Source organism: Schistocerca serialis, chromosome 4 (assembly GCF_023864345.2).
Source record: "Schistocerca serialis cubense isolate TAMUIC-IGC-003099 chromosome 4, iqSchSeri2.2, whole genome shotgun sequence".
NCBI lineage: Eukaryota > Metazoa > Arthropoda > Insecta > Orthoptera > Acrididae > Schistocerca > Schistocerca serialis.
The window spans coordinates 55,301,470-55,327,814 of NC_064641.1; the positions used below are offsets into that span (position 1 = coordinate 55,301,470).

Sequence of the window (26,345 nt, forward strand, 5' to 3'; positions counted from 1 at the left end):
AGCACTTGCCCGCGAAAGGCAAAGTTTCCAAGTTCGAGTCTCGGCCAGGCACACAGTTTAAATCTGCCAGGAAGTTTTATGTATATTACTTTGTGAAGCGTGAAACAGTGCAGCCCTATGTAGTGCAAGTGTTAAAAAATACATCAATGGATTATACTAAGCTGAAACTTAAATTTCGGTAATTGGCACTTCTTTATTCCCCTTGTTAGTTATCATTTATTACGGCAATACTCAAGCTGCTGTTTCTAGACTGCAAGGGAAGAAGCGAATGACGATTGGATTTACGAGGTGAGAGGGTAGGAATAGCAAATACAGACGAAACTATACCGCACCCTCCCCCATTCGCTTACACCCTCCTGCAACTCTTAAATACTGCAGATGATGCTTTCGCTCTGAAGTACGTATCGGTAAATAAAAAGCAATTGATAACATTTTTTTTACATTCCACTGTATATCTGTTCTAAGTAAAACCATTATGGATTCTTTAAATCATACGTAGTATGTATCGTTCAAGACATGGTTCTGATTTTCACGAAGAATGTAGCATAACCAGAATTGACTTACCTAGATTGCCATACACTCAATGAAAAAGCCATCCGTAACACTTCCACGACGTGCTACTAATTACAAAACATGACAAATGACTCTTCCAGCAAAGAGAATAGTACTTGGGGTTTATATTTATCTTGAGCTTGAGGTTATGTGAGCGACACGTCAGTCCTCGAGCGCCCGCGCGTTCCTTCGTGTCACTCGCACAAGCGTTGCTTGTTGTCACTCCCAAAGACAACGTCGAGCGACAGCGTCGCACAGAAGGTACCGTTACAGTCAATAACAGCGATGCCAACAGGTCCGCGCAGCAAACCTGGGGAGATAGGTTGCTGCGGTCACCCCGCCCTATCCTTCTTCAGGCTAAGGCTACAAGGGCGTTTTTTTAACGCAACGATTTTACGTAAGTTAATGCAACGTGTTCTTAGCGCAGAGACCTGGCTAAACCATATGTTAAACAAGGCAACGCGTTAAATGGCATGTCTGGGAAGCACGATGCATTGCTAACGTGTGGATTGTCCGCAAGAATTCCCCCGTTCCTTGCAAAGACGTATGGTGTTTCCCCATCGGAGAGTCCTTGACCCCACCCTCACTCACACACACACACACACACACACACACACACACACACACACACACACCACGTCACCTTCTGGAGCTGCACTGTGCCACGAACAAGCTTTTAAACTGAGCAGCTGCTCACAACTTGCGGCTGTGATCGGCAAGTTTTTGTCTGCATTTTTAGTAATTATCTCACCGATCGTCATCTCATTCGAATTCGTGCAATATTTGTTAGCTAAATTGCGAAATAGTTCACGCAAAGGATCATCTGATTCAACGAACGGATCTGCATGCAATGTCCCTCAGCAGTGAGGTCTGAAAGACGAGCGTTCGCGACGACGGCAGTTCAAATTCCCTATAGCTACTCATATTCTAAGAGGTTTACCTAAAGCGCTTAAAAGCAAAAGAAAACGGTAAGGCTATTTTCTTGATCATTACTCAGTCCGAGCACACTCTCACTCTTTAGTAGCCTCCACGTCAAGGGCAGTCGAACCATAACCTACCGTCTTCCGTTTGAAAGAGGTTATTGCGTGTGAAGAGAAGCATAAGCAGTGAATGCACGCCATTTGCAACGGTTGCGCCGTAAGTGGGCTATTAACGCTTTCCCAGTGACTCACTTCTCCGTATGTAGTAAAACTTAAAGTGCTGATCTCCAATGTGGAGCTTCTTTCGAAAACCACACTGCTATGCTAGACGTGGCTGTTGGACGTGGTAGCTCCTTGCTTTCCTCCGGCTTCAGAGTTTAGTTTTTATTGTTCGCCGGCCGCTGTGACCGAGCGGTTCTAGGCGCTTCAGTCCAGAACCGCGCGGCTGCTACGGGCGAAGGTTCGAATCCTGCCTTGGGCATGGATGTGTGTGATGTCCTTAGGTTAGTTAGGTTTCATCTACATCTACATCCATACTCCGCAAGCCACCTTACGGTGTGTGGCGAAGGTACCTTGAGTACCTCTATCGGTTCTCCCTTCTATTCCAGTCTCGTATTGTTCGTGGAAAGAAGGATTGTCGGTATGCCTCTGTGTGGGCTCTAATCTCTCTGATTTTATCCTCATGGTCTCTTCGCGAGATATACGTAGGAGGGAGCAATATACTGCTTGACTCTTCGGTGAAGGTATGTTCGCGAAACTTCAACAAAAGCCCGTACCGAGCTAATGAGCGTCTCTCCTGCAGAGTCTTCCACTGGAGTTTATCTATCATCTCCGTAACGCTTTCGCGAATACTAAATGATCCTGTAACGAACCACGCTGCTCTCCGTTGAATCTTCTCTATCTCTTCTATCAACCCTATCTGGTATGGATCCCACACGGCTGAGCAGTATTCAAGCAGTGGGCGAACAAGCGTACTGTAACCTACTTCCTTTGTTTTCGGATTGCATTTCCTTAGGATTCTTCCAATGAATCTCAGTCCGGCATCTGCTTTACCAACGATGAACTTTATATGATCATTCCATTTTAAATCACTCCTAATGCGTACACCCAGATAATTTATGAAATTAACTGCTTCCAGTTTCTGACCTGCTATATTGTAGCTAAATGACAAGGGATATATCTTTCTATGTATTCGCAGCACATTACACTTGTCTACATTGAGATTCAATTGCCATTCCCTGCACCATGCGTCAATTCGCTTCAGATCCTCCTGCATTTCAGTACAATTTTCCAATGTTACAACCTCTCGATATACCACAGCATCATCCGCAAAAAGCCTCAGTGAACTTCCGATGTCATCCACAAGGTCATTTATGTATATTGTGAATAGCAACGGTCCTACGGCACTCCCCTGTGGCACACCTGAAATCACTCTTACTTCGGAAGACTTCTCTCCATTGAGAATGACATGCTGCGTTCTATTATTTAGGAACTCTTCAATCCAATCACACAATTGGTCTGATATTCCATATGCTATTACTTTGTTCATTAAACGACTGTGGGGAACTGTATCGAACGCCTTGCGAAAGTCAAGAAATACGGCATCTACCTGGGAACCAGTGTCTATGGCCCTCTGAGTCTCGTGGACGAATAGCGCGAGCTGGGTTTCACACGACCGTCTTTTTCGAAACCCATGCTGATTCCTACAGAGTAGATTTCTAGCCTCCAGAAAAGTCATTATTCTCGAACATAATACGTGTTTCAAAATTCTACAACTGATCGACGTTAGAGATATAGGTCTATAGTTCTGCACATCTGTTCGACGTCCCTTCTTGAAGACGGGGATGACCTGTGCCCTTTTCCAATCCTTTGGAATGCTACGCTCTTCTAGAGACCTACGGTACACCGCTGCAAGAAGGGGGCAAGTTCCTTCGTGTACTCTGTGTAAAATCGAACTGGTATCCCATCAGGTCCAGCGGCCTTTCCTCTTCTGAGCGATTTTAATTTGTTTCTCTATCCCTCTGTCGTCTATTTCGATATCTACCATTTTGTCATCTGTGCGACAATCTAGTTTAAGTAGTTCTAAGTTCTAGGGGACTGATGACCTCAGATGTTAAGTCCCATAGTGCTTAGAGACATTTGAACCATTTTTTTTATTGTTCCGAAGAATGGTTTGACGCAGCTCTTCACGTTAGTCTAACATCAACAAGCCACTCCATCTTCTCTTAACTACTGCACCCAGCATTAATTTTAGTTTGTTTGCTATAGCCCATAAACTTTTCGGGATTACGAGGCTGACGATTCCTTGATGGCTCGGGATGTGTCTTACTGACAGTTACTTACTGTTAGTTAAGTTTGTCCACAAATTTATTTTCTTCCCAATTCGGTCCCGGACCTCTTTCAGTAGCACTCGATCTACCCATCTAATCTGCAGCATTCTGTATCGTTACATTTCAACGGTTCCTGTTCAAGCTGTTTATCGCCGAAATTTCACTTCCGCACCACGCTACGCTCCTGACAAATTGACTTATCCTACCAGCTATATGGGGCCCTACGGCTCTATCAAAATAACGAAGTGATTGACAGTCGCGTCAGGGGAGGGTTCGATAATGTCGGTTCACGATTGTCTGCGTACACAGTACGGTTGCGGCATCGACATCCAGGCGTTTCTGTTCTGGAAACATTAACGTGCTGTTCGTTGAAGTCCATATTGGGTTTGCTTTGGCTATCATGTAAGATATGAGAGCGACATGACAGCGGTGGACAGAAAGGGGTGAGCAAGCTCTAATTGGTTGTTGCTATGGCAGCAACCCAGTTGACAAGTAGCTGTCAACTACTCCGCCATTCTGATACAGATATAAAGTTCGAGCGGACACCGCAGCACGGTGCAAATTGACATTTTTCACACATTTATCAGCTTACGCAGAGAGCTCCAATGCCTTTATTACAGAAATGATATCGGCCATTTACTCTAGCGCAGAGGTCCCGAAGTTTTCCTCTGACGGAACACTTCGAGAATTCTAGTACTTGCACACCTTGTTTATTTTGAAGATTAATAATGTTCTGGCGTAACCACAAGCGCCGGAACGAAGGCGAAGAACGCAAGACCAGAGAAGGCAGTGAGGCGACGCCAGCCAGTAGTGCGATGATTAGACCGGACCACGACAGGAGCGGCCTCTACAAGGGGAGAGTATAAGCGCTGCTCCTGCCAAACTCTTTAGAAGCAAACACATAAGACAGGAAACTAAAAGGACCCGCTACAAAACTACTGTGCTCCCCACCATGACTTATGGCTGCACACATGGGGAACAGCTAGCAAAACCAAAAGGTATGTATGCAGACAATACAGAACAAAGTCCTTCGATGGATCCTATGGACCAAAACTACAACCCTCCATGAAGCCCTGGAGATGGACACTGTCGAAACAACAATAAAAAAGCTAACCACAACTGTCTATAAAAAGCTGGGCATATACAGAGCCAACAGCAGACACCTACGAAACATCGGAACAATCCAACCAAGAACATGGCACAAACAATGAGTTCCACGAAGCATCATAGAGCCAGCAATCTGAATTCGTGCCCACCAGCAGAAGAAACCTCATTCCCTTAGAAAATCACCACCTAGGATAGGCTAATTACTACCCCATACTAGACCAATAGGATGTAAAACAAGCTCATGACAAACCAATTAGAATAGGCTTACTAAAAATATTAGATCAGTAAGACGTAGGATAAATTCATGGCACGGTGAAAAACCAATCAGAATAGGCTAACCAAAACCATATTACGCCAGTAAGATGTAGGATAAATTCATGGTGTCCAATCAAGTAAAATAGAAATCAAGTAAAATAGGCTGTAAACAAAACGAAAACCAGAAGTCTAGGACGTCTAAATAAGTAATCTTATACAAAGTCAAACCAAGACAACATAGGAATATTGACCTAGTGACAACAAAGCTAGAAAACCAAAGCCTCAACCCAATGAGGCACCCCACCTATGGCGGCGGATTGGCGAACTTCTAAGTTCAATAATTCACGATCCTGTCCCCAAAAGTTTAAATAAACGGTGCCACCACAGCACTAAAGTCAAACAAAACACCACACCATAACACGTCAAACCGGCGAAGCCGGTGAGACTGATCTTCAACAATGTTACACAAAAAAAAAAGCCTCAGCCGCTCAGTATCGGGACAGTATTCGCACAGTTGTAGCCCGGCACTCACAGAAGCGTTATTAGTGATCCATATCCATTTGCGTGTTTAGACACTGTCTATAGCGAAGAACATTAGGGTTTGCACGTGGCCCATCGCTTGCGACACTTGCAAATACAAGTTAAGTATTTAGAATAAAATTTTCACTCTACAGCGGAGTGTGCGCTGAAATGAAACTTCCTGGCACATTAAAACTGTGTACCGGACCGAGACTCGAACTCGAGACGTTTGCCTTTCGCGGGCAAGTGCGAGTTCGAGTCTCGGTCCGGCACACAGTTTTAATCTGCCAGGAAGTTTCAAGTTAAGTATTGTCAATCTTCTTTATTTTAATGAAAATTATTAAAGTGATTTGCTCGAATTGTTGAATAGCATCCTGAGAAAGCAGCATCCCTTAGGCACCCTATACAAGACGAGTGGTTCCTTGTTTTATTCGGTGATCACTTCAATATTAAATCATAAATAATAACACAGGACTCACAACAAAATTAAAAAATAATTAGTACCGTCAAAAAATCGAAAGAAAAGAACCGCCACGTTATAAACAGTTATTCGCGGAACACTTATTAACTTTTCGCGTAACATATTTGGGGAAACCCTGATCTAGCGTGTAAACTCAGTCTTCAGAACACGTACTACGTCGTGAAACGGGCATTCTTTCGCTATACGTCCGTCAGGCGGCAGCTTTGGCTGCCCTGCATCGTATTTGCCGAGATCAATTTAAATGCGAGAAAGCGGGCTGCCTTGTAGATAGGTGTGACAGCAGTGGAAAATGGTGCTTGGCTGCAGTGTGAATGTCCTCCGTACCTGAGCAAACAAACGCGTTCTTTATGTAGGTGCGTGAAATGATAACGGAACGACGCGCGTGCGCCTGTGTTGCTATTTGTGTATGTCGCGGTCACGTATCTTTCCAGTCGGTGTCTTCTCGTCTTGCACAGCAGTCCTACTGAGATTGCGAACGCCACGCTCCTTTAACCCCAGAACTCTAACCGGAGGGCCGGCTGGGGTGGCCGAGCGGTTCTAGGCGCTACGGTCTGGAACCGCGCGACCGCTACGGTCGCAGGTTTGAATTCTGCCTCGGGCATGGATGTGTCTGATGTCCTTAGGTTAGTTATGTTTAAGTAGTTCTACGTTCTAGGGGACTGATGACCTCAGAAGTTAAGTCCCATAGTGCTCAGAGCCATTCGAACCATTCTAACCGGAGGAAAATGCTGTACCACTACTAAACCACCGTATAGCTTTCTAATCTACATTTTATTAAAAAATGGTTCAAATGGCTCTAAGCACTATGGGACGTTACATCTGAGGTCATCAGTCCCCTAGACTTAGAACTACTTAAACCTAACTAACCTAAAGACATCACACACATCCATGCCCGAGGCAGGATTCGAACCTGCAACCGCAGCAGCGGCGCGGTTCCGGACTGAAGCGCCTAGAACCGCTCGGCCACAGCGGCCGGCTACATTTTATTCAAAGGAAGTCATAATTTATAGGTTATGCATTTATTAATTACAATTACTAGATCTCCAGTGGTTTGCTACATACCACATTAAATACAGAATGTCCTATTTCATACCCTAATGCAGTCGTAAATTTTACGAGAGTTTAGTAATCTAGCGTTAAAGGTAGCTGCAACCAGCGTGCCTAGGAAAAATTTCCGCAAAGATTAGGACTGCACAAGCTTGACGCTTGATGGTGATGATGGAACTTCGATTATGCGTGTTTGTGTAACTGTTCAACCGTGTGCGTGCTTCAGTGAAGCTTGTGCACGCATTCGTTAGTAATTAATTTTTATTTGGTCCTGCTAAATTACGTTCCGTAGAAATGTTGTACTGTAATGTAGGTTTCTTCAAAGAATACAATATTGCATGGAGAATAGAAGAAGAAAAACAACATTGGTATCAAACAGTTTCCCTAGCGTGTTTACTGCTAAAGATAAATATGGGAATAATATTTTCGTTGCTTTAACCACTATTTACTCCACATGTCACGTTTTCTCTTTTGTTTTTTTCGTAACACAAACAAAGCGGCTGCCAAAGCCGCGCATCGTGGTCTTCGACATTTTCTGGTAAACAGGCCGATTGACTGTACAAAACATGCTTCAGCCGTGGGGAGGCGCTAGGAACATGAGCATGTTTGCTAAACACGCTTGCGCATGCGTGATTGTCAAGCATGTAGTCACGTGTGCAGCCGCCTTAAGATGCGCTTCGAAATTGTTGCACGAGGATTCTCCTGCTTTTAGACTGGACATGTTTCATTGCCACGAAAACCCCTTCCCCCACATTGCTTGGGAGACTAGCCTCCCACGCAACAGCCGACCCCACAGCGGAAAGTTCCGACGCCCTCGCTCAATGGCGTCTCTCGTTCCTCACCTCTCTCCCCTCACAAATAAAAACTCCTCTGAGATTAGCGAACCACTCTTGTCAGCAGGGCTCGATCTAGAAAACAGAAACGTTTCTAGAGAACGGCCGAATTGATCTACTACTACGGATCGTGTCGGCCACTCGACAGCGTCTGACCGTATTCCCAAAGTCGCGCCACACTTTTAACACGCAGACATATATATCAGTAGATCAGTTTAGCCGTTCTCTGCTTCGAATTGTACTGCCACAGGACTCATTCGTTAGAAGATCGGAAGAAAAGCACCGGCATACCATCGCCAATGGGATCATGCCTAGTAAAGTACTCTAGTTGAAACCAGCCTTCAAGTTAAGGTAAGATTTACGTATTAAACTGTGTCAATGATGAAAAAAGAGCAGTGTGTCGTTCTGTTGTTTTTACAAAAGTAGGGATGTTGAGTACACATCGGTTCCGTAGGAAAGTACGTTGCATAGAAATCGTAAGTTCAGATTACGTTGGTGATACTGTTTATCCTAGCACGCTAAAATAATAACGGTACATGTTTGTTTCGATACAGCCGCGCGCGATAACGCTTTTCCAGAGCAACTTGACGCTCCGTCACTGCTGCTGGGTTCCATTGGCTTTCACTTCAAACTTCTCTTTGCGGACCGGTCACTACGACGTAGTAAGCCGGTGGATACGGTTGTGTAAGTGCTGCATGTTTCAATAGCATGTCAGAGCTACAAATGTTACGTTTCCGTGTAAGAAATACTGACGTACAATTTAACACGAAGCAGCCATTTTGTTACAACACAGGTGAGCGTTATTGAAATCAGAATAATGAAACGCCTATAGTGGCACATTGTCTTAGTGTTCCACATATACACTCCGCGAGCCAGCTTACAGTGTGTGGCGGAGGCTACTTCAGCACCACAATACGTCTCCCCTTCCCTTTTCCGTTCGCGACTGGTGCATAGGAAGAATGACTCTCCACAAACGTCTGCATCAGCTCAGATTTCACCGACTTTCTCGTTATGGTCACTTCGCGAAACGTATGCGTGAGGAGGTAAAATATGTTAGCAACCTTTTCTTGGAACGTACGCTCTCTGAATTTTTAGTTGCTCCGCGACGCATAACGCCTCTCCGTAACGCTTTCACGCTTGCTGAACGTAGAATTCTTCCAACGAATCTCAACCTCTGTTTCGTTACTTCTACAACATCTACAGCTATGCTCTGCAAACCATAGTAAAATGCATGGCAGAGGGTACGTCCTATTGCACCAGTTATTAGGGTTTCTTCCCACTCCACTGGCGCGCGAGAAGCATGATTGTTTGAATGCCTCAGTGCGTGTTGTAATTATTCTAATCCTCACGATCCCTATGTGAGCGATACGTAGCGGGATTGTAGTACATTCCTAAACTCATAATTGAAAGCCGGTCCTTGAAAGTTTGTTAGCAGACGTCTCGGTTTCGTTTACGCCTATCTTCAAAAGTCTGACTGTTTAGTTTCTTCAGCATCTCGGTAACGTTCTCCTACGGGTCAAGTCTGTGACCATTCTTGTTGCCCTTCTTTGTACAATTCTTCTGTTTATAACAGCTTGGATGCGATCATACTGCTTTAGATATCTAAAGACGGTAACTTTTATTTCTCGCTTTGTAACACCCGCTTATCCTTCCAAATACCTACACTAGGTTCAGAGGGTGTCACGGCAAGATAGCTTCTGTCACTTAAATTTTGAGGGTTCATCAGTTAATTAAAATAGAAGCACTGTGATTCAACTAGATGTAATATTTTTATTAATACTGTTTCGTCACACAGTTTAATATCATGTGACACTAAGCAAATGCTTCAGAGCAAGCTGCTTTGCTACCAATAGTTACGACGTGGACAGAGAGCTATTCTAACATTCAACCGAGAGCGTGCCAGGCAACCAGAACAAACAGCGCAGCGGTATTTTCCACCCCCATTGTTGACACCGCCAATTGCTTCCTTAATTGTTGATAAAAACGAATATACTTTCCAGTGCTATATTGCGACTGTGGAAATTAAGCTACGTATCTTAAAGGCTTTTACTGTTCCCCTCCGTCGTTTATGCTCATACGTAACATTTATTAACGACAAGGTTACGTGCAAAAAAATGGCTCTGAGCACTATGGGACTCAACTGCTGAGGTCATTAGTCCCCTAGAACTTAGAACTAGTTAAACCTAACTAACCTAAGGACATCACAAACATCCATGCCCGAGGCAGGATTCGAACCTGCGACCGTAGCGGTCTTGCGGTTCCAGACTGCAGCGCCTTTAACCGCACGGCCACTTCGGCGGGCGTTACGTGCAACAATTGCCGATGTTGTGTAGGTCTTCCTTCATTACACTACAGTTTTCTCACTTATCACGTTACTATCGAACTCTTACAAACTTTCAAGCATGATTGAGATGGAAAATGTATCATTTGATGGTAAAGGTCCCTGCAACGGAGTTATACGCGAAAACCGTTGCGATAGGTTTTGACAGTGGAATACATGTACCAGTACTGTTTATACTAAGATTGTAGGGTAGGCATTGTACGGACCAAAACAAGAAAAAGGTCTAGTTAACATGAGCTCCAAAATGCATACCTTAAGGGCTCCGCAATAGAGGAGACGTGTTTCACACTAGCGATGATGAACAAATGTCCATAGCTCCCAAGGTATGCATTCTAGAGCTCATTATTTTTTCTTGTTTTGTTCTAGACTAGCATCTCTGGAAGTTGCATACCCTAAGTTCTTAGGAACAACAGTGTCGGTGCACGTATTGCACTGTCTGAATGATTTTCGCTTGTAACTTTCGACTCGTTCGTTTCCGAACCTCGGACCCTACCTGAAATTGAACATTTATCCGTCTCCATCAGCCTCGAAAGTCTGTAACATCATCACGGAATCACCCTGCATATACTTACATCGCCTGTAACTTTGACGCTCTGTATCATCGCTGGATGACGTTTCCGGACGTGGGTTCCTGCATAAAACTTGATCTACTCATTCCCCCTCTGCAACCTCTAGAAGCAGATAACATCAGTTATGAAACATCCCGTTTACATAGCAAAAAATAGCGACCATGTAACTCTGTCCCTTGCGGTTCTCTCAAAATTACTTTTCTATCTATCGATTTCGTTTCGTCAAGAACGACGTGTTGATTTCCATGAATCCAGTGACGGTTTTGGGGTAAGCTCTTATCTTGTTTACCAAATGGCAATTCGGTACTGTATCGACTGCCTCCCGGAAGACGTTTCCGAATGTGTTTGGCGGGGACGCGACGTTCGAGACGACGGCATCGATCGATGGGCGTTCCTCGGCTGCACTCCAAGACGGCAATCGACCCCGACGTGTTCCGGAGAGACGGGCGAGCAGAGGGCTGGCCAGCCCGGCGGCGAGACTGCGGCACGGCTGGCTTACCTGCAGTGCGGCTGCGGACGCAGCTGTGGTTGTGTCCGGAGCCCGCGCGGCTGCGCGCCTCCGCCTCCGGCCCGGGTCGCTCACCGCCGCCTCCACACTGTCCACTGCACTGGCCGCCCCGGCACGGCGGAAATGAACTCACCAGCACGGTTCGGAACGGATCGGAACAGAGCGTCGCGGCACGGAACACGGGCGCGCAGCGACCACCGCAGCCGACCTCCGCAGCAGACTGCGGCCGCCGCGCCACTCGCACCGCTGCGCCGCTCCGCCATGCGCGGTTCGGGGCCGCCGCCAGGCCCCCGGCTCCTGGTCGCGCATGTGTCGCGTCGCGGCTCGCGGTGCGTCGCGACGCGCTGTGCGAATCTTGACGCCGCAGACGCGGATCCGACGGGCGTTGCTGACGCTTCACATCCCCCCGCAAAAGATATTTATTCGAGGCGTTTATATTTTTACGTAAACCGAGTTCCTAAATCTCAGCCAAGATTCGGAGAATGTAGTTCTGTGGAAACTGAATAGCCGCACACACGAGCGACGGATCGCGATTCATCGCCGTGTCGTGCGATATGTTCGCATATCGAAGCGATCGATCGCTGATCGCTTAGAATTTTCATGCAGTCTGATGAATCGCATACGATGTGTGACAATATGGCTGCTTGGATGCGACCCGTTTGTCTAATTATTAACCTTAGCGGTACCAAAGCATTTTCCATAAAGCGTACTTACTACCAAGGGAGAGGGGTAGTTTGGGCCCACCACAATTTTTTTTAATAACTCGTTAGTTGTTAACATCCAACAAGATCTTTTTTAAATAGCTACTGGTGTATAAGTAGAGTCCTGAAGTGAAAATTCCTTTTAGCATAGTCTTAACAATACCAAGTCATTTTCCGTAATGTGTATACGGGAAGAAGGGCGCTTTATGACCACCGTAAAAAATTTAAAGAAGTACGATTTTCGTTAATTTCATTCACAACATATGCTCTTCAGATACGTACATGTGCAAGAAGGGTCCTGAAGTTGTAAATATGAATTTGAAATTTGTTGCGAAAAGTTACATTCACTAATAAATTCAAAACAAATACGGAATCAGATATATGAAATGATTAAAAACGACAAATATTTTTTCAAAGTTTTTTTAAAAAAATACATTACTGGATTAAAGTATTTTCCTCTTGGTATTGCGACGGTTAATCGTTTTTGTGTAGTTTTGTTTCGTTTCACTTTGTCCGTGTTAAGCAGGAGCTTCACATTAGAGTTTATAGTTTATCTGAGAAATCAAGTTTAGGCCAGGTGTTGCCGTTAATATTAGCACTCCGTCATCAGGCCACAAGTGGCCCATCGGGACCATCCGACCGCCGTGTCATCCTCATGAGGATGCGGATGGGAGGGTCGTGTAGTCAGCACACCGCTCAATGGTTTTCTTTGACTGGAGCCGCTACTATTCGCTCGAGTAGCTGCTCAATTGGCATCACGAGGCTGAATGCACCCCGAAAAATGGCAACAGCGCATTGGCGGCCGGGATGGGTACCCATCCAAGTGCCGGCCACGCCCGACAGCGCTTAACTTGGGTGATCTGACGGCAAGGCCGTTGCCTCGTTAATATTAGGAAGTGATACAAATACGAAAACACCGACACACTCCACTTTGGAGTGATTAGCATTTTGAACTGTATGCTGTAGAAGTAGTACTGACAGGAAGTTCATAGTAATAGTCATGATTTACTATCTCCACCTGCTGATTTTGAGCTATTTGTGAAACAACTACACAACTGCAGTTGATATACCAGACTAACGAACGAAAAAGGAAATGAAGACTGATAAACGAAGAACGAATTGTATTAGTACACTGAAAAGATGTGCACAACCCACATGGCACAAGTAAAAAAATGTGATATATTCTCTAAAGTAACCTACAGTTCCCAAAAATATTTCAAAACAAGTTTAATAAATTACAATTCTTTTTTTAATTAACTCTTTGTGGGTATTCGTGGAGGTACGAAAATCAACTGCCGCTGCTGCTAAACATCAGTTCATCTTCCACAGCAGAACTTCTCCCCGGAGTGACATTCTCTTAGTGTCTGAAATTTCCCGGTACATCGCTCGTATTTACGGCGGGGTCGAGGTGACTGCAGCGATGTCGCATGCGATTGATTACCGCGATCCGTCTGTGGGGAAAGTTGAAGGATATTTGCTATCGTGATCCACCAACAACGCCTGACAACATGCGTCAGCGCATTGTCAACGCATGTGCGAACATTACGGAAGGCGAACTACTCGCTGTAGAGAGGAGGAATGTCGTTACACGTATTGCCAAATGCATTGAGGTTGACGGATATCATTTTGAGCATTTATTGCATTGATTGGTATTTACAGGTAATCGCGCTGTAACAGCATGCGTTCTCAGAAATGGTAAGTTCACAAAGGTACATGTATCACATTGGAAGAACCGAAATAAAATGTCCAAACGTACCTACGTTCTGTATTTTAATTTAAAAAACATACCTGTCACCAACTGTTCGTCTAAAATTGTGAGCCATATGTTTGTGACTATTACAGCGCCTCTATCACAAAGCGAAAAAAGTGGTCCAACTAAAACATTCATAATTCTTCACGTACTATTATTATTATTTATTTTATGGCCTTCATTGGACCACTGTAGTCAAAAATACAAGGTTATAAACAAGTTGTTACACAGGGATACAATTTGGCTCCACAATAACTTAATATGATATTTAAGTAATATAATTATTAGCGTTTATTCTTATATGAAAGGTGTTTTGCTCTTCTGTCTGTCCAATATTTCTTCATTCTTTCAGATATTTTCTTTCTTTCTTCATTTGAGACCACTCTTCCTGTACTCCTTTTATTGATTTTCATTTGTAGTCTGGTTTGCGGGTCTTGCAGTATTCTGGTTTTCTCTGTCTTGTTTTTTAGGTCATCTACTGTAATTTGGAGTTCTTTTAAATCTTCCTTCATTTCTGTGATCCATTTAATGTCGCTCTTGCTATTCCACAATTTTTGTATTATTTTTTTACTAATTGTGTTTTCTGGAGTTCTCATCAGATGTCCAAAGAATGAGATGCGTTTCTTCCTGATCGTGCTCATGACTGGTTCTATTTTCTTATATACTGTTTCATTTGATGCTATTCTCCAATGTCCATTTATTTTGTACTGTTTATTTATATATGTCCTAATTATTCTTCTTTCTATTTTTAGTATTCTGTCAATTTCTGCTGTATTAGTTGTTTTGAAGATAGTTTCAGCTGCATACGTTATTTCTGGTTGTGTAACTGTTTCATAGTGTCTTAATTTTGCATCTCTAGATAGGCTTTTTTTGTTGTATGTAGTTTTGGTAATGTAATTTGCGTAGTTCAGTTTTTTTATTCTATTCTGCCATGATGGCTTCTCATTTAGATTGTATGTTATTATTTCGCCTAAATATTTAAATTTATCGACAATTTTGATTTCCTGTTCTCCTATTGTAATTTTGTTTGCAAGTGGTGGATCAGCTAGCATAATCTCCGTTTTTTCAAATAATATTCTAAGGCCTACTTTCTCTGCTACACGTACTACACGAATATGTAATAAAAATTGGGGGTTCCTATTTAAAAAAACGCAGCTGATATCCGTTTGACCTATGGCAGCGCCATCTAGCGGGCCAACCATAGCGCCATCTGGTTTCCCACTTCAAGCTAGACGAATTTCACTCTTTGTAGTTTTTTCGTTTGATATTTCGTGAGATATCTGGTCCGGTCACTACCAATGGAAAACCCTATATATCGGTCACGACCTCGCCTCGGCAACGGGTTTCGTTTAATTCGCTGCGTATGCGGAGGCCATAAAGCCCGTTTTGCACCAGCGACTTTCCGGTCAAAATCGACTACTCTAAGTGCGCACGCCTTTCGTGCACTCGTGTAAATCAGCAACCAACCGCGACAGGATTGTGTGTATGACGTCGATGATATACAGATTGTACCGACAGCGTTCTATATTTCTGGGGTCGCTGGATGCTGCGCACGCATTGAGACAAAGGACTGTGACGGCGCCTGCTAACATCGGAAGTTATAACCTATTCTGATCGACCTCACACCTATTACAGAAACGGATTATGTGCTTTCGTGCCTTCTTAATCTTTGTTATGTTATTTGCTTTGTTTTCATGGCACATTAAAAAGTTACACAAGGTCCTGATATTTTTTACTGCTTACTAGTGTTCTCCTTGAAGAGAGACGAAATATCTGGAAGCAAGAAGCGTGTACCTTTTACAGAGAAGACACTATGCATGAATACGTAAATAGATAAACCGTGTTTTGGTTCAAATGGCTCTGAGCACTAAGGGAGTTAACATCTAAGGTCATGAGTCCCATAGAACTTAGAACTACTTAAACCTAACTAACCTAAGGACATCTCACACATCCATGCCCGAGGCAGGATTCGAACCAGCGACCGTAGCGGTCGTGCGGTTCCAGATTGGAGCGCCTAGAACCGCTCGGCCACCTCGGGCGGCTAAACGTTTTTTAATGAAAATTATTTGAACCGTGAAGAAGTCAGAGTTATTGAACGAGAAAAATAATGTTCGTTGTTATTTGGTATTTCGCAAGAAAACAAGATTCAAAGGATAAAGCAAAAAGGCGCTTTACGGTGTTCTACATATTGACTGATGTGTTTGGAAGAAAATATTTTCTCGATCAAATATACGTATGTTCTGAAATGTTTGGATGAAACTTTTCCTATTCTTTCAGTTCTCAGGAGTGTAGAGAATTTCCCACACCACTTTTGCCAGCAACCTCCATTATGAATTCTGCTTTGGTCATTAATAAATTTCATTGGCATTGTTTGTTCTTACATTTTATTACTATACCTAGATTTTTCTGTAAAAAGAATAGTCCCCCATAACCTCACTTTCTCCATTTAGATGTCAAACTTCACAACAGACAGCTAACACAACACCGGCAATTGTGGCGCTGACGTGTAAACGAAAATGACTAGTCAATACAGACGAAAGTCAGTACGGGAACAAAACGCCAGGGGCGCTGCAGTAGACACACTTGTCTGGCGTTGTCAATCGAGACAAGAAAGTCTATCATGTAAAAGGGGCTTAAGGCAGTGGTCGTCAAATTGCGGCCGACCAAGGATCGAATCCACAAATGGCAACTAACGTTATGAGCTTCTTAACTGCGTAGTTTTGCTATTTAGTTACAAAAGTACTTAACAGGACAGCGATATTTTAAGATGTGCTTAGCTGTAACTGACGTTTATGAAATCGGCCTTGAGCGAAGTAAAGTTGGCCATTTATCTCAGGGACAGAGCGGAAAGTACTGCGGCCACCGCTGGTAAAGAGGATGTGGGAGAAGGAATGTTTCACTGTTTGTCTTCTGACAACTCATGGACCAGCGCAGTTCGTATCGAGGAGCTGCAGTCGTGTAAATTTCAAACATAAGTAATATGGATTCATGAATGCCGATTATAGAGAAAGTCGTCTTGAAATGGGAACATTAATTAAATTACATTAAGGCTGCTGTAATATAACTAAATGAGTGGGAGGAAATAGCATTCAAAACATTTAGTAAATCTTAAGAACTCATCTCATATTGCATAACACGTTTAGCAATAAGGCTCTGAGCACTATGGGACTCAACTGCTGTGGTCATCAGTCCCCTAGAACTTAGAACTACTTAAACCCAACTAACCTAAGGACATCACACACATCCATGCCCGAGGCAGGATTCGAACCTGCGTTCGCAGCAGTCGCACGGTTCCGGACTGCGGGCCTAGAACCGCGAGACCACCGCGGCCCGCTAGGAATAAGGACAATTGCTGTTATCAGTCAATTAATCATCGACTCACCCAGGTAGCACAACACCTGATCAGGCAATGACGGTGAAAGGTCTCTGTTGGATTCCCTTCATGTTAATTTTTTAAAACTGTTGTCATTTACGGCATACATTCCACTTCTAAATTTACTGTGGTGTTTCTGACTATCTGGGAGGAGACTGAGCAGTGGAACGTGTTACTTTTACACATAATCAAGAACGATCTGTCACACTACTACACTTTAAAACACGGCTTATATGTACAGGGCTATTACAAATGATTGAAGCGATTTCATAAATTCACTGTAGCTCCATTCATTGACATACGGTCACGACACACTACAGATACGTAGAAAAACTCATAAAGTTTTGTTCGGCTGAAGCCGCACTTCAGGTTTCTGCTCGAGAGCACAGTGAGACAAAATGGCAACAGGAGCCGAGAAAGCGTATGTCGTGCTTGAAATGCACTCACATCAGTCAGTCATAACAGTGCAACGACACTTCAGGACGAAGTTCAACAAAGATCCACCAACTGCTAACTCCATTCAGCGATGGTATGCGCAGTTTAAAGCTTCTGGATGCCTCTGTAAGGGGAAATCAACGGGGCGGCCTGCAGTGAGCGAAGAAACGGTTGAACGCGTGCGGGCAAGTTTCACGCGTAGCCCGCGGAAGTCGACTAATAAAGCAAGCAGGGAGCTAAACGTACCACAGCCGACGGTTTGGAAAATCTTACGGAAAAGGCTAAAGCAGAAGCCTTACCGTTTACAATTGCTACAAGCCCTGACACCCGATGACAAAGTCAAACGCTTTGAAATTTCGGCGCGGTTGCAACAGCTCATGGAAGAGGATGCGTTCAGTGCGAAACTTGTTTTCAGTGATGAAGCAACATTTTTTCTTAATGATGGAGTGAACGGACACAATGTGCGAATCTGGGCGGTAGAGAATCCTCACGCATTCGTGCAGCAAATTCGCAATTCACCAAAAGTTAACGTGTTTTGTGCAATCTCACTGTTTAAAGTTTACGGCCCCTTTTTCTTCTGCGAAAAAAACGTTACAGGACACGTGTATCTGGACATGCTGGAAAATTGGCTCATGCCACAACTGCAGACCGACAGCGCCGACTTCATCTTTCAACAGGATGGTGCTCCACCGCACTTCCATCATGATGTTCGGCATTTCTTAAACAGGAGATCGGAAAACCGATGGATGGGTCGTGGTGGAGATCATGATCAGCAATTCATGTCATGGCCTCCACGCTCTCCCGGCTTAACCCCATGCGATTTCTTTCTGTGGGGTTATGTGAAAGATTCAGTGTTTAAACCTCCTCTACCAAGAAACGTGCCAGAACTGCGAGCTCGCATCAACGATGCTTTCGAACTCATTAATGGGGACACGCTGCGCCGAGTGTGGAAGGAACTTGATTATCGGCTTGATGTCTGCCGAATCACTAAAGGGGCACATATCGAACATTTGTGAATGCGTAAAAAAACTTTTTGAGTTTTTGTATGCGTGTGCAAAGCATTGTGAAAATATCTCAAATAATAGTTATTGTAGAGCTGTGAAATCGCTTCAATCATTTGTAATAACCCTGTAATTCATGTCACACAGTCTCATATGGAACCTACATGCGCTTTCTTTTATATACTGTATATGATAAGATACTGTCATCCCCCTTCCCTTCTGTGTGAAAGGTTTAATCAGCAAATGTATTTCTAGTTGCATGCTCGATGGTAGCAGACAAGCCTGTCTGCTAGAGAACAGTAAGACTAACGTCGGAACAGGTAGCTACGCTTTCTAAAAGGAAAGAGGTTTCTATTCTTAATATGGTTCTGTCCGTCCCTTGTCATGTTGGTTTAGGAAGCTGCCTCTCTGGTCACTTCCGTTGGTATTTGTGAGGCACCCCCCAGGAAGGGACCACGTCAGTCCGTCCCCGGCGAGCGTCTGAAGTGGTAAGATATCCGGCTAAGCGCGTGTCTACTAAGTCCGTAGGACAATGGATTTCTTAAGTTCAGCCTAACTGAAAATTTAATCACCTTTATTTCAGGTTTAGCTCTAAAATATCTAATGTTATCTTAAATTGCAACGCAGTGTATTTCGAGTGTGAAGTTCAGAATATCTTCCAGTAGGTGCTTTGCCACTACTTTGTGAGTAAAGTGGAATCACGTGTTGATCAGTAACTCTAACTAAGAGCATCAATCTTAAATGCGAATGTGCGTGAGATTATAACGTCTCGTCTTGACAATATTTTTCAATATAGCAACTTTTCTTTATGTTCAACCCACGTGGGGTGTACTTTGTGAGACCAGTACCACGTGCTTTACAATTGTTTGACCCATCAGGCTAATAGTAAGACGATAGTAACCAGTTCGAGGTTTTTCTTTTGTAAATTGCGTTTCGATGTAATTTATTTTAATTATCAAAATTATTGTGGAGCTACACTGTTTGTGTAAACCAAGTTGACCATGTGAAGCATGTGGTGTAATCATCAAAGTAGCCCTCAGCTATTCTTTTCGGGAAGATTTCACAGAGAGTTAGTATGAATTTAGTATACCAGTGTGTGGTAATTACATGGCGGACAGGATTGCGCTACGAACGTAGCTTCTTTGGGTGAAAATTGAATCGATTGGTTGTGGTTAATTTCCTCTTGCATATGTTTCAACGTTCTTCGTGTGTTATTTTATGAATGCAGTATGCAGTGTTGTATGCAGTCTCCCAATCTTGGCTCCCTATTTGATGTGTTCCGTAAGATTACAAACTCACATTTTCACAATCCTAAATAAGGCACCAGGTTAGTTATGAATCAAGTTTAATATGCTGAAATTTCAATGATCAATGTTAAAATAAATGTCCAAATATAAACTGATTTATTTCTTTTTATTTAAATTCTCTTTATATATAATCACCGGTTGTCGTATGACTATTAAAAGATTATAATTAATGTTAGTCTGCTTGGGAATTTGGTAAGCTAGACTGGATACCTGGTGAAACAGTTGCTCAGTAATTCAAGGTTAACTTCCCCAGATAGCTCACAGCTTTTAACGCGCTTTTATTGTTGAATATCAGCACCGCTTTCAGAACAAATTAATGCATCAACATTACAACGGTGTAACACCTTTGGTGTCATTGAGGGTGGCAGCGATTAACAGAACAATCGACACTAAGTAATCCGAATGGTACCGACCTCAGCAGCAAATTTATCGCGCCCTTATTATTGATCCCCTATTGGGAAGGGGGGGGGGGCGGGGACCATAACACATTAATTTAAGTAGTTTACCAATTTATTATAAAACCGGTACATATGCGGCCTGAGGTGTCGCTCCACAAACTCAGTATTGGCTCTTGAAAAAACAAGTTTGACGACCACGGTCCTAAGGGATTACGTAAAGGAAAAACCCTACACTAACAGAGTAATAACAAAAATCGACTTCCTCTGATGTAGGTGGAAACGGCTTAAACTTATTGCATTCCCATCATTCAAACGCTCGCTTAGCAGTCGAATAGAGATTTGTGTTCAGTTCATTATCGCGGTGAGACACACTTCGATTATGTGTCTTGTAAGTTAGGACGTAGTCGTAGTTGTGACAGTTCGTTGGTATTTTAGTTCTTAAATCAGTTGCATGACTCATGTATCTTTCAATTATTCGGACGAATGCTTTCAAACTAGGCGGCCGCTGTGGCCGATCGGTTCTTGGAGCTTCAGTCTGGAACCGTGCGACTGCTACGGTCGCAGGTTCGAATCCTGCCTCCGGCATTCATGTGTGTGATGTCCTTAGATTAGTTACGTTTAAGTAGTTCTAAGTTCAAGGGGACAGATGACCTCCGATGTTAAGTCCCATAGTGCTCAGAGCCATTTGAAGCATCTTTGAGCTTTCAAACTAAGCACTCGTATTTCTCCGAATTGCTGTTTCTGAGAAGTTATGATAAAGTGTAAGTAGGCTGTTTAGGTTTTTATGTTGGTAACGCCACGTTGCGCTCTATATGAAAATCACTGACTGTGCTGTGTGCAGTCTGCGGCTGGTTTGCATTGTTGGAATTTGCTATTGTAGTGTTGGGTAGCTGGCTGTTACTAGCGCATAGCGTTGCGCAATTGGAGGTGAGCCGCCAGCAGTGGTGGATGTGGGGAATGAGATGGCGGAGTTTTGAGAGCGGATGATCTGGACGTGTGTCCATCAGAGACAGTGAATTTGTAAGACTGGAGGCCGGCTGGAGTGGCCGAACGGTTCTAGACGCTACAGTCTGGAACCGCGCGATCGCTACGGTCGCAGGTTCGAATCCTGCCTCGGGCATGGATGTGTATGATGTCCTTAGGTTAGTTAGGTTTAAGTAGTTCTAAGTTCTAGGGGACTGATGAACTCAGAAGTTAAGTCCCATAGTGCTCAGATCCATTTTTTTGCGAGACTGAATGTCATAAAGTGATATATATATATATATATATATATATATATATATATATATATACGACTTTTGAACACTATTAAGGTAAATACATTGTTTGTTCTCTACCAAAATCATTCATTAGCTAAGTATGCCTATCAATAGTTAGTGCCTTCAGTAGTTACAATCTTTTATTTAGCTGGCAGTATTGGCGCTCGCTGTATTGCAGTAGTTCGAGTAACGAAGATTTTTGTGAGGTAAGTGATTCGTGAAAGGTATAGGTTATTGTTAGTCAGGGCCATTCTTTTGTAGAGATTATTGAAAGTCAGTTTGCGTTGCGCTAAAAATATTGTGTGTCCGTTTAGTGTTGATCAGAATAGGTAAGGAGCGAAATGTCTGAGTACGTTCAGTTCTGCTCAGCTATTTGAAAATTAAATAATGTATGGGGTTTATCAGCACAGTAATTCACTAATTTTTCTAAGGGGACGTTTCAAAAGTAATGATCTAAACGAATAATAATATTATTATTGTGTCAAACGAAAACTGACAGCGACCGGGAGAGAGGTGTGCTGACCACATGCCCCTCCGCATCCGCATCCAGTGACGTCTAAGGTTGAGGATGACACGGCGGCCGGTCGGGTCTTCAGGGCCTGTTGGGACGGTGTTTGTTTGTTTTATTATTGTATCAAAACATTTTATACATGTTATTGTTCTTAAAATCATAGTCCTCTGTGGCACATTAAAAATGGAGTGACGGGAAATTAGTTGGCATCTGCCTTAAATGTCTGAAGTTGTGACGTTGTCACATGTCTACACCCCATGTCCTGCAAAAATCACGTAAAATATATGAAACTGACATACTGAACAGATCTCTATCGAGCAGCGAAGGTAACTCCGCGATCAGGACCAAGTCTGTTACACAGTGTCATTCGGGTGTGCTGTGGAGGGGCCTGGGATCAGAACACTGAAAATTCACTGACAGCATCGGGAACTATACTCAGGACCTCGCAAGGCAGTTGCCATGTTGACGACTCAGCAATGGAGGTGAATGTAGTGCTTTTGAAGCACGTCAAAACTCTACTATTAAAGTCTGGTCTACACGTAACGCTTTGTCGTCAGTCTTGCATTATCACGCCAGACTTGTGAAATAAAACGTTACGTCTGGACGGAAGTCTGACAGTCTTGCATGAACTGAATGAAGTTTGACAAAGTCGAAAAAGACTGACGGACTAGAGTTTTGTACACATGCAAGATTGTCCACAAATCTGTGCATGTAGAGACACGTTACAATTAATAAAATGTTCCGGGCTGTAATACCGTTGTTGAATGAATTTCACATTTCAACCCAAAGTTTCGTCCCCATCTACGGAAGACATTTTCAAGGGGAATCGTAGCTCCTTTGAGTGTCCGATTCACACCCTGGCTCACTACTGTCAGTGAATCGGACGCTCAAATAAGCTACGATCCCCTTTGAAAATGTCCTTCACAGAAGGGGACGAAACGTTGGTTTTAAATGTCAAATTTATTCGATAGCCCGGAACATTTTATTAACTGTGACATTTCTGGCCACGAAAGCTTATATTTAATAATTTAGAAACACGTCAGTGTTGTCGTTCAAACTTCACTCTGCTGCCAATCTGCTCTCGGTGACACTTGAGGTTTCAACTGTCATTTTAGTACTTACGACACTGGCCTCACGAACGTTTAACGGAGTCATAGAGTTGTACCAAAGTTTTCCTTGTCTCTGGCAAGTAAAATCTAAGGATTACAGTAACCGAGACAAGAAAAATCAGGCATGCGTTACTTTGGTTAATATGTACAAGGAAGTGTATACTGAAGAAACGAAAAAGTTGGTGAGCAGGAAGATCTACTTATTTCGAACAGTTTATCACTAAGAAAGTGCGAAAATAAAAGCGTTCATGCGATCTGCAGCTGGAACGGAAGAAATTCATAACATTCTTTGTGGCACATTGATTTACGTCATTTCATGGAAGTCGAAGATAAGACTCGCAAGAAGATGACGGTCAAACACAGAAGATTCTGAAAAGGAGGTACGTAATAAAAGTCAATTTTAATTTTCGTGGCCAAAAAGCATTTTATTTATTGCGTCCCTCATACAAAAGTAGGCACTTTCAATTTTCATAAGTACGATTAGAAATATTATGTGTACTATATCTTTAGTACGTTATGTTTACCGCCAATGATTCGTCCCACGTACCATTCGTGAATGGAATAGAGAAGAGGGATAAGACATTTTTACTTATTTATTTGGTGCTGTAACAGTAAACTCCTCCGTCTAGAGACAAGAAGGAGTGTCATTCTCTATGCTTTCTTCATGTCTGTCAACATGACACTGAATGAATGACGTTAAACATCTACAATTAAATACTACAATCTTATTAAAAGAAAAATGTAGCTATGGAAACACACACACACACACACACACACACACACACACACACAGGACCTCTGTCCCTGATCTGTTACGACTGTAATAAGCAATCTAGGAATCGATGAAACTCTGGCATCGCAGTTATCTACAACTATGTTTTTTCTGCTAAACTACTACCAAATGATCCTGCGTCGGCCGGCCGAAGTGGCCGTGCGGTTAAAGGCGCTGCAGTCTGGAACCGCAAGACTGCTACGGTCGCAGGTTCGAATCCTGCCTCGGGCATGGATGTGTGTGATGTCCTTAGGTTAGTTAGGTTTAAGTAGTTCTAAGTTCTAGGGGACTAATGACCTCAGCAGTTGAGTCCCATAGTGCTCAGAGCCATTTGATCCTGCGTCGCTCGGCAGTTCCAGCCTTCGCAAAAGAACAAAATTCCAAAAGGATCAGACTTTTTTCTTCTTCAGTTTAAGAGCACGTAGTGCAATCTTCACTAACAGTTATTCCTCCTTGACGATTTCGGATCGACTGAGCAAAACACTGAGCAAAAGACTGAGAGCAAGTGTGAATACTGTAGCTGCGTGATTTGCGTCAGCAAGACTGACAACAAAACGTTACCCGTAGACCAGGCGTGACCTTTAACTGAAGTTGTGGGGTACTTTTTGATAGCAGTGAAACTGTACACCCGCGCCATTTTCTCTGTAGGCCATTCTATTGTTGGGGGTTCCACATACCTTGTCGTCAGTTGACAACCTATCTGCAGACAAACTAGATGCATTTGCGATTCGTCCGTGGTGCCATTATTGAACCCACCGCAAGTTTTTCTGTTTTCAAAATATACTTAACTAAATATCATTTTATTTTTGGCTTAATTAGTGTTTCCATTTATTTTCATTGTTCCTATAGCTTCGAGTTCTCATTCACATATGTCACTGTTTATTCTAAATTTTGCGGATATTGTGAGCAAAACGTTAGAAGAAGATGAAGGTGGCGATACAAATGATAGTCCAGTTAACGAAAGAAAAATAGAAAAAAAAATGTATGGTCGCTAAGTTTTGCACAGTGGTAGGAATGTGTGTGTGTGTGTGTGGGAGGGGGGGGGAGGCTTAAAGGTCACTTTTTATGTTGTTTTTGGTAGCTCGAAAACCACGGTGAGCGAAGATGTTTCCGAACGTTTCTGATAGGAAATTTAATGTATTTTAGTTCTCTATAATACATTAAATTTCCTATCAGAAATTTAGAGAACTAAAATACATTAAATTTCTTATCAGAAACGTCCTATTCATTTTTCTTCTAGGAAGATAGTTTCCGCGTTACAGGGGGTGAAAACATTGCAGATTATGAGAATTATTGTCTTTGTCGTATAAAATTAATGTTTGCCTTTAAATGAATTAGGTTAAAAATAATTATTACATATGTGTACCACGCCTAGGTAGGGGGGAGGAGGAGAGATGGATGTGTACGGTAGAACTGCGCGGAAAGGTAGGTTGAAGGATTCGCAAGTAGCAACTACAGGGTGTTTCAGATATTTATACCGATCGTCCATTGGCGCGCATTAATAGGCTAGGCGCAAATTGAGACGCGTATAGCGCGTGTGGCGTGGCGTAGCGCAACGCGCGTTTTTGTAACATCACAGGGTCAAATGAGACCGCGCAAATTGCGACGCGACGCGACTGGGACGCGACACGCGCCTGCGCCAGGTCGCGCGCCTTTGTGGTTGAGGCACAGTTTCTCGCGCCACGCGTCACGCGAGCACCGCGGGAGGGGTGAGGCTGGGAGCGGGAAGGCAGTCCTGCTATATGCTGACTTCGGCAGAGCGCATATGGGCAGCGGAAACACTGTATTGCCCATCCTAAAAATCAGCCTTACGGTAAAATGAGTTTTATTGCCACTGATTAGTGTTTCGTTTGTCGTCGTCTAAGCGCTCCATATCTTCTCATTAGTTCGTAATAGTGTTCAGTTACATATATCTCTATACTTTTTTGTTTTGTTTATTCTTTGACAACAACAATGCACAGTTCAATAACCGGTGAGCCATTAGCCACTGGAAGTATATCTTCTGCCTCCACAAAGTTTTCAGATCGTAAGAAGCGACAGACAATTCATTGTGAGGGTAGTGAATAAGTTAGTAAGGATTATTATAAAATCATGTGATCTAGAAGCAAGGCAGGAAAGTAAAACAAGTTTATCTACTTGCTGCCTGTAATGCTGACGTATCTCTACGATCCGTTACAAAATGTCCGAGAGGCGTAATTTCCACAGGTATGACCCCTTTGTGCTCCTGGTACAAAGCGTCTAAGACATGAAGTACATAAATTTCACTA

At 43.2% G+C, this 26,345-nt stretch overlaps 1 protein-coding gene across 1 annotated transcript in view; it reads right to left on the reverse strand.

Annotated features, from left to right (window-relative positions):
* LOC126474227 (uncharacterized) overlaps positions 1 to 11,725 on the reverse strand; it is a 919,981-nt gene extending 908,256 nt beyond the window's left edge. The window contains exons 1-2 of the mRNA XM_050101692.1: positions 11,671 to 11,725; positions 11,454 to 11,590 (exon numbers count right to left, since the gene is read on the reverse strand). Of these exons, the coding sequence (XP_049957649.1) occupies positions 11,454 to 11,590; positions 11,671 to 11,725 (192 nt within the window). The remainder of the gene's footprint in view (positions 1 to 11,453; positions 11,591 to 11,670) is intronic.
* Positions 11,726 to 26,345: the final 14,620 nt, after the last annotated feature.